Source organism: Anarrhichthys ocellatus, unplaced genomic scaffold (assembly GCF_004355925.1).
Source record: "Anarrhichthys ocellatus isolate YVR2014 unplaced genomic scaffold, GSC_Weel_1.0 scaffold231, whole genome shotgun sequence".
Taxonomy (NCBI): Eukaryota; Metazoa; Chordata; class Actinopteri; order Perciformes; family Anarhichadidae; genus Anarrhichthys; species Anarrhichthys ocellatus.
This window is the reverse complement of record NW_022280261.1, coordinates 26,693-34,750: the sequence shown is the minus strand read 5'-3', so window position 1 is coordinate 34,750 and position 8,058 is coordinate 26,693. Positions and strand designations below refer to the sequence as shown.

General features: G+C 43.0%; 1 protein-coding gene across 6 annotated transcripts in view; it reads right to left on the bottom strand.

Annotated features, from left to right (window-relative positions):
- sptan1 (spectrin alpha, non-erythrocytic 1) overlaps positions 1-8,051 on the bottom strand; it is a 57,456-nt gene extending 49,405 nt beyond the window's left edge. For 5 of the 6 annotated variants that reach the window (XM_031879147.1, XM_031879149.1, XM_031879150.1 and 2 more), the window contains exons 1-2: positions 7,933-8,051; positions 166-405 (exon numbers count right to left, since the gene is read on the bottom strand). In XM_031879147.1, the coding sequence (XP_031735007.1) occupies positions 166-402 (237 nt within the window). In that variant the 5' untranslated portion in view covers positions 403-405; positions 7,933-8,051. Of the gene's footprint in view, positions 1-165; positions 406-4,960; positions 7,881-7,932 lie in introns of those variants that run through there. The other variant, XM_031879148.1, reaches the window with a different exon arrangement.
- Positions 8,052-8,058: the final 7 nt, after the last annotated feature.

Here is an 8,058-nt window from a genome sequence, read left to right as displayed (position 1 = left end):
ATATATATACACACATATACACACATATATATACACACATATACACACATATACATATATATACATATATATACATATATACATATATATACATATATATACACATATACATATATATACATATATATACACACACACACACAAAAAAAAAACAGCCCGACAAACCTGCAGGTTGGAGGGGTCCTTGTAGTTCTCATCAGAGGCGATCTGCAGCTTCTCCTGGATCCACTTCTCCAACTCGTCAGCGTCGCGGCGGAAGAACTGAAAACGGTAAGAGTCCTCCAGCTTCGTCCGCCGCATAATGGACAGCTCCTTGAAACGCCGGTAGCGGTCCAGCACCTGCTGTCGGCGTTCCTGGATGTCTTCGGCTGTCTCCAGCACTTTAGCCCCTGTGGTGTCCATTTTCTGGAAACACACCATGATAAGAATCATAAGTAAGTTTGTACTTTTTTAAAAACAGAAAACACACATTTATAATGTGGTATTCACTGGAAATCACACCCACAGCCAGTGAGGATACTTATCATGGACACAATGCGCAGAAATAGATATTCAAACCTGTTTTTCCAAGAAGGATTATTCACAAGTAATTTTTGGCCAATTGTGACAGACTAACACACGTAGACATACAAAGTGCAGAGCAGAGAAATGGCTTAAAATAGACGGTATGTTTCCAGCCATCGGTGATCCCCCCACAGAATCCTACATGTAGGCTGTTTGTATCAGTCTATAATCTATACATAAGAAAAATTGTCACAAGTGGTTATTATGTCACAAAATGTGCACAGACAGGACCGTATTTGATCAAACAAGCATAAAAACACCAAACAATCACCCGGCCTAAGTTGACCCCCCGCCGGGTCTCAGCATCCAGGTTTAGAAATATATATACATTTAAAAAAACATTTTTACAATGTTTTTTTAAATAAAAGGACGGACTCCCATCCTGTCTCAAGCTGAGCAACCAGCAGCTGAAAGAGTCAAATGCCAGACGGGGGTGGGGAGCCGGAAATTCCACATGCATGGGACAGTGCTGGGTTTCAATACACAATGGAATCACTGCAGTGGGTTTCTGTGTCCACTGTGCCTCTGACCCACGGTCAGTGTAGCCTCAAGCTGTGGCTAAACACTAGCTAGCAACCTTGTTGAAACAAGACGTGATCTTGAACAGGCCTTCATACTAGCTTCATCTCTACGATGGCACATTGTGAAGAGCTGCAATGAAAACCATTCAAAATAAAACCAATCATCAGTGAAAATAATCACAGTATGACTGTTGGTGGTTTTACCAGATTGCAGTTGCTCCAGCCCTCTGGTGGCTTGTACCAGTTAGACATTTTAAAATACTTAACCACTGCTTAGTTGAGAACTAATTCTTTGTGCCAGCATCCACCCATCAACGGACGGACACAAAGAGGGAAGAAGAGAGACATCGATCTGTCCAACCAAACCAAGGTCAAACAAACCCCGAACACAAAAGCTGAGTGCAGGGTCGGGGGGGTGGGGGGGTGGGGGGTGAGTCAGGCCTAATGTAGATCAATGGGGTTTTTTGTTGATGTAGCAGATCGTGTGACAAAGAGCGTGGATAGATGTGAGACAGTCTCCTGGTCAGCAGCTTTTTAACCAGAGGCACCACACACACACACACACACACACACACTAGCCAGCACCCCTCCCCCACGTCCCAGCCTGTCCCAGTTCACAGAGAGCTTAAAGCTTCTCAGGGATTCCACTGAGAGAAGCCAGACTCATTGTGCACCGTGATGTTAGCACAAGGGTTCTTCCTCTAACTTTAACATCCTTATGATCTCACCTCCTTACTCCTCCACATTTACTAGCTGGCTGAAACAAGACATGCAGCGTGATGCTGAAAACACTGAGAAAAACTGTACTGAAGCACTTTCTTTGATTAAAAGAATTGTGCAATGTTGTGTCACAACATTAATTGATATTCATTTCATTTTCAGTATTCTTCTTATTGAATTGTTGAACCCTACATGGGGACTTCTGAAAAGAGAAAAAGTCAGCAGCACTTAGAAGAGGACTGATGACACACAGTGGAGGTCAGACAAATATCACGCATGTTTGATATAAAAGAGGCCGACATTTATAAAGCCAAATGTCAACTCCACACTGCCAGCTTGTATTAGTCGACTTGCAACCTGCCCTTAACCAGTCCCAATAATCTAACTGTGATGACACAAGGATGTGTATTTTGTAGCAACCCAGTTTAACAGCTTTCAAAGAACACTGTGAACTGGATGGCAGATTGCAGTGAAACCTTTCCTCCCAGGAAAGGTTTCACTGATCAAACATACTTTACTTGGACAGTACTGGGCCTCACAAGTACTGACAACACTACATCAGTCTCAATATGTGTAACGGCACATTATACGGCCTGTTCAAACCAGAACCATCACAAACAAAGTGACATGACATGAAGTAATGTGAAGTTACAATCACACCGTTTGTGACTCAGTGTGAAGAGGACCAGTCTTTTAGGAGGTACCTTATTAACTGAGAGGTAAGAGGGTCAAATAGGTGTTTGGTTCAATATAAAGTCTGATGGTAATCGGAATTAACTTTAATACATGAATGAATTGTATACATTTGCATCAGAGCAGGGCTACTGAAGCTGGCTTTATGCCTGGTGTAGTGATGTCAGCACGTGTTGTGCATCAAGCACAAAGGTTCTGCAAGCGGTTGCGGCGCTACGTCGTGCACCTCCGACATATTGTAACCAGCAGGCCTTTTCAGATGTTACTGCCACAAATACTGATAAAAACAAAGCTAAATTAAGAAGTCAAATAACGGACAACTCTTTTTAAAATGCAGGATATTCAAACTTTTAACCTTCGTTTCATTAGAATACATTTGTTATTCCAAATATTTGGCTGGTTTCTTTACAGAACTTGTATAAAAGGCAATAATATAGTCCATGAAGATGAGATACGAGTTTGCAGATAATTACAATTCCTCCATGGCATTGAGGAGTTGTGTTTTTGTTTTGTTTGTGTTTTGGGGAATACGGCACCAAACTACACGAGCTCTAAGTCATGCTCGTAGCCGACACGCCAGTTGTGGAGTCCGAGTACAAGCGTGGCCTTACAGATCTGTGACACCACCAAATACAGCCCTGCAACTGCTGATAGCACTTCCTCCCATCTTACATCAGTAGATAACAGCTTTCCCTCTCTTCACCCCCCTGCTCCTCTGGGTAACACCCACACACAGTGATATCAGCCGACAGTACTACTGGCTTCTATTCCACTGACGGTTGGAGTTATACAACCCTAAGTCCTTTTCTACCTCCTCTTACAGGCAGAACTCAAATGTAATGCTGGGTGGGAACTTGGAACTATGCCAGCAGCATGTGACTTTCAAAGTCATCACCATTTCAAAGTCCACTTCATGGGTAGAGAAACAGCCACTATTACCACCTCTCTCTGGTTGGAAATGATGCAGAAAAGTGTTCATTAGGAGCAGCGCATTAAAGAAAAGGTATCCTGTCTTCTATATGCATGGATACTAGTACTCCCTCAGCTAACTTGGCAACAAACGCTGAAACAAAAAGTCAAGAAACCTGAGCAACTGGAATAGAAATCAATAAATTGCTTAACTCAAATGTTCTCCTGAGAGCAGCAATGCAGCATAAAGGACGGCCGGCTAGCTGAGCTACCTCACAGCCTCAACAACAGCTGCCTGTTGTTACACTGCCTACATACAACAGCAATGACCCAGATTATTCATAAAAAGCCTTTTACAAGATCTATATACCTCTCCTGGTTAAAACTAAAATCTAAATGATTACGACTACATGCTATATGTAGAACAACCTGCTACTCTGACTCAAAACACCCCGAGGAGAGAGGAGTTCAGAAGGTTAACCCTGAACCCATGCTAAAGCTTAACTCCAGTCATTCCACTTCATAAACAGATGGAGCTTGTTTGCGGAGTACAGAATGTATTACGTATGCTGGGCGTTGTTACATGAAGCAAGGCTAACCCTGACATCAGACCCCGTCTCAGAGAATACAGCAGGTTTCCAGTAGGTTCATACATTGCAGTGACCTTCCTTAAATCATCATCAGAGGTGCACAGAGCAGTGGATGAAGTCATTCACTGAGCAACGCCCAGTTACTCTGGTTATGTGTTATGAATAGGGGTCCTACTGACGCCACACTGGGAGCATTCTGCAGGACATGAGAGCGTCTCATGAGACCAGGCCAGTCCATTTCCCTACTGGGGGACAGAGAGACAAAACACGCATGCTCCTGAACAACCTCCAGCTGACTGTCATTCCCTTTGCTTCACAGCGTGGCCAGACAGAAAAACACTTACAGGGGAAAGTAGTCGCATATAAAGAATTTTAGGAACTTATATGTGATGTGTCGGTACACAATCAAATAAATCAGAAATTTGAAGCAACTGTAGTTAGTCAGCAAAATGTGTATCCTTTAACTACCAACTGCTAGTGTTAACCCCATACTTGATGTTGAGTTTATACAAATATAATCTACATTAAGGTTATAAAACCACTAATGACATCAGTGATCCTAGCAAACACAAGCTGTTCATATTTCCTATTACACCGATAACTAGCAGGAATCTCATCTTCTGAAGCAACAAACATCGTAAGATTATAAAATGCGTGATAGCTTAGTGTATCCTACTTTGAGGTAAGTTTCATTTCCATGCAAAGAATATCACACCAATAAAAGACATGCAGTAAAAATCTATTTGTTTCTGGAGTTATTCACTAAAAGGTCTAGATGGTGCTGGCTCAGGAGGAGAGAAGGCCAACACAGACAAACACATGCACAATTCAGATCACCAGTCACTTACCACATCCTCATGACAGTCAAATGAAATAGAAAAGGGCATTTTCATACAGAAAGACCTGTGTTGGTAGTTTGACAGGATGAAAATAAGAAACAGTGCAAAACCAAATCATACACACATCAGATATTTCCAGTGTGGATCCTGAGGTTTTCTTGGGTCTTGGTTGATCAGAAGGCTACATCTGTGATGAAGTCATAATCTGCAGCAATGTGTACATCTGTAGTACACTCCTTAAAAGGTCCATTAGTGATTGAAGAAACGAAGGCTCATCCACTCCGCAGCACAGTCAGACGCATTGCACCTGCAGTGACTACGCTGTACAGAAGAGCAAGCCAAGAAGTAGCCCAGCCCATGCGCCTCTCTGTGCTCAGTGACCCTGCTCCTCCTCCACTTCTCTCCCAGTGCTTTACTCAGCAAAACAACACCATCACCGAGCTACACTCCAATCACCCGTCCTCTACCAACTCAAAGAGACACACGCAAACACACAGAAGTACAGTGAGACAAACATAGAGGTTACCTTGAGTTTGGGTTTAGTAACGGTCAACATGTCAATCTGTGTAGGGGCATAACATTCATCTCACAATCAATAAGAGGCCATCAGCAGTAGGTAGTCAGAACAGGAAGATGCTCTCACAGTAAGCATTATGTTTGAAGTTCATCATGATAACGTTTCAGAAGTCAATGCATCAAGAATCACTGTACATTTGAGATGTACTCTTCCATTCAAACTGTCTCAAGATGTCAGCAGCAGAAAGAGTTAGCCGCCTGAACTGACCGCCCTAGAGACGGGGCGGGGGGTCTTATTTGGGCCCCGGTCAAATGCAGCTGCAATGAAAGACGTCATAGAGGTTGAGAGGGAGTTTGGAGAAGAGAAAGATATAGGTTTATACTCACTGTAGAAATCTAGGCTGTATAGCTGTGTTCAAATGCTGCAAGTCATCAACGTGACTTCATAGAGATGGATTACAGAGCTGACCTACAGAAACCACTGGCCCCGCCCTCCCCGAGGGCTCTTCTAACAACATTATTACAGGCTTTGTTCTCAACATTGTGATAGGTCCACTTTGCAAGTCCAGTTATGCTGCAAATGAACAATGGAATGACCAATATTCATTGGGGAAAAAGACAATCACGTAAAAGGAAAAAATGTACTTGTTCCTTTGAAGAACAGGAAAACAAGCTCTAATGATGTCCAAGTCAGTTGTAACATGGAGAACAATATTGTCCGTATTCAGATATGACATGTAATCAAGTAATGATTCTAATACAATCCAATTCAAATGAGGCAGCGTAGAGGGACATAGAATCTGCCCTGGGAATATCTGGGTAGTATTTTAGGCAGCACAGCTCAAAGAGCTGTCCCACTTAGCCTCCATGTTTTAGTAGAACATCAACGTGAGGTCAGGATCCAGAGCGTACTTAGATTCTGCTCATACAATTTGAAGCCTAATGGCCATGAGCACGGTCCTGTTTATACCTTGACAAGCTTAGAAAAGGCTCATCCATTATTGTCTGGATCAATAATACTCTCCTATTCTCTGTTGCTGCCATTTTACATCTGGATGGCAGGAGCTACCTAGAGATGAGGTCAGTGTAACGGCCAAACAAACGTTAGTCATAGTAGTGCAACCATGACACTCATCGGGGAGGTCACTGGATGGACGGATGAATAAATCTATACTCATATCATAAAGCAACTCTCTATGCCTATCAAATGGCTTAACTGCATCTGCTATGGCCCAGGCCCATTAAACATGCAACATTCATATTTTAAATTGTGCATGCACAATGACAAACTTTAGACTATATACACTATACATATACCTGTTCTAAAATGAATGTTATGACCAATCAACATGACAATCAAAGGATTATGACACATGTCTGGACTATAACACAGTTGAATCCATGGAACCATAGATATGAAACAGCACACTGAATTATAAGCTGGGGCTTGATTCTCAACAACACTGATGGTCCTCCTTTCATTCCCATGGGGACTGCAGCTTTCTATCTGAAGCCCTCTCCAGAGGGGAGGGCAGTTGGTATGTGGAGAACTTGGCACCACCCTGACAAAGGCCCTGTCCTGCACAGTGTGAAATAGCGCACTTCCCGCTGTTTGTCCTGATTCACTTTCAACCGTATTGATGCAAACTATATAAAGTACTGACGTCACTCAGGCTGTCTTCTCACGGCCCGGCTCCACTCCTTAAGAGCATGTAACGCTATCTACTGACAACACATCAGTCATAGCGGCCTCACAGACTGTGCATGCATTGGGGAGATCCACCAGAGGACACGTGTACATGAATAAAGTGACTCTGTCCGCATTTGAATGACAGCAGAGTAACAAGAGGCCCGACAGCTGGAGCCTTGTGTCCAGAGGTAATCAACTGTTCTGGGCGGCTCCCCTCCGCCATGGCCGACCACAATGGAGCCACCAACAGAACCTTGCATTTTTAATACACTGGTATTTCATTCATTGAATCAAAACGCACGATGTACACACCGTGATTGAAGACCTATTTCAATGAATTTAGGGATATCAGATTTGGTTTCTAAAAGTGTACGTTGTAAACTAACTAGCGGTGTTAACTAGTAAGCTACCGCTAGCAGCTCACGGTTAACGTTACGTTATATTCGCTATGGTGAACACGTTAAACCAGCATTATCATAATGCTACACTTCCAAGACGGAAAACACAATAGTTATGATAGCGGGCGTTAAATATGTCGACTTATGAATGTTTAATCAACCATTTTGTTTGAATGGAGGATGATGAATGTTAATGCCAGCTGGTAGGGCGGCTAACGGTAATGTCATCATTGAGCTAACATCAGACACTGTCTAACCCACGGACAGCTTCAGAGGCACACTATCGAGCAGTCCATCTTCATTTCAACTGTCCGACTGTGAAAAGCATTTAACAAAAGGACCGCTTGCAGCTAACGTTAGCCGCTGAGCTAGCGAACCCGTAGCAGACAGGAAGCACACATTCAATGAACAGAACAGGGCAACGAGGAAAGCACGGACTACATTGTGCAATGTATTGTGCAAATTCAGTCAGAATGTAAGCATGTTTCATACCTCGAAGGGTTTTCCGAAGAGCTTCAGAAGTGGTTCGTGTCGACGCAGAAAGAAGCGAGGCTGCTCTCTGGGTTGCTGGTTTTCTTTTTTTTTTTTTTTTTTTTTACAATGTGACGTAATTTTCTG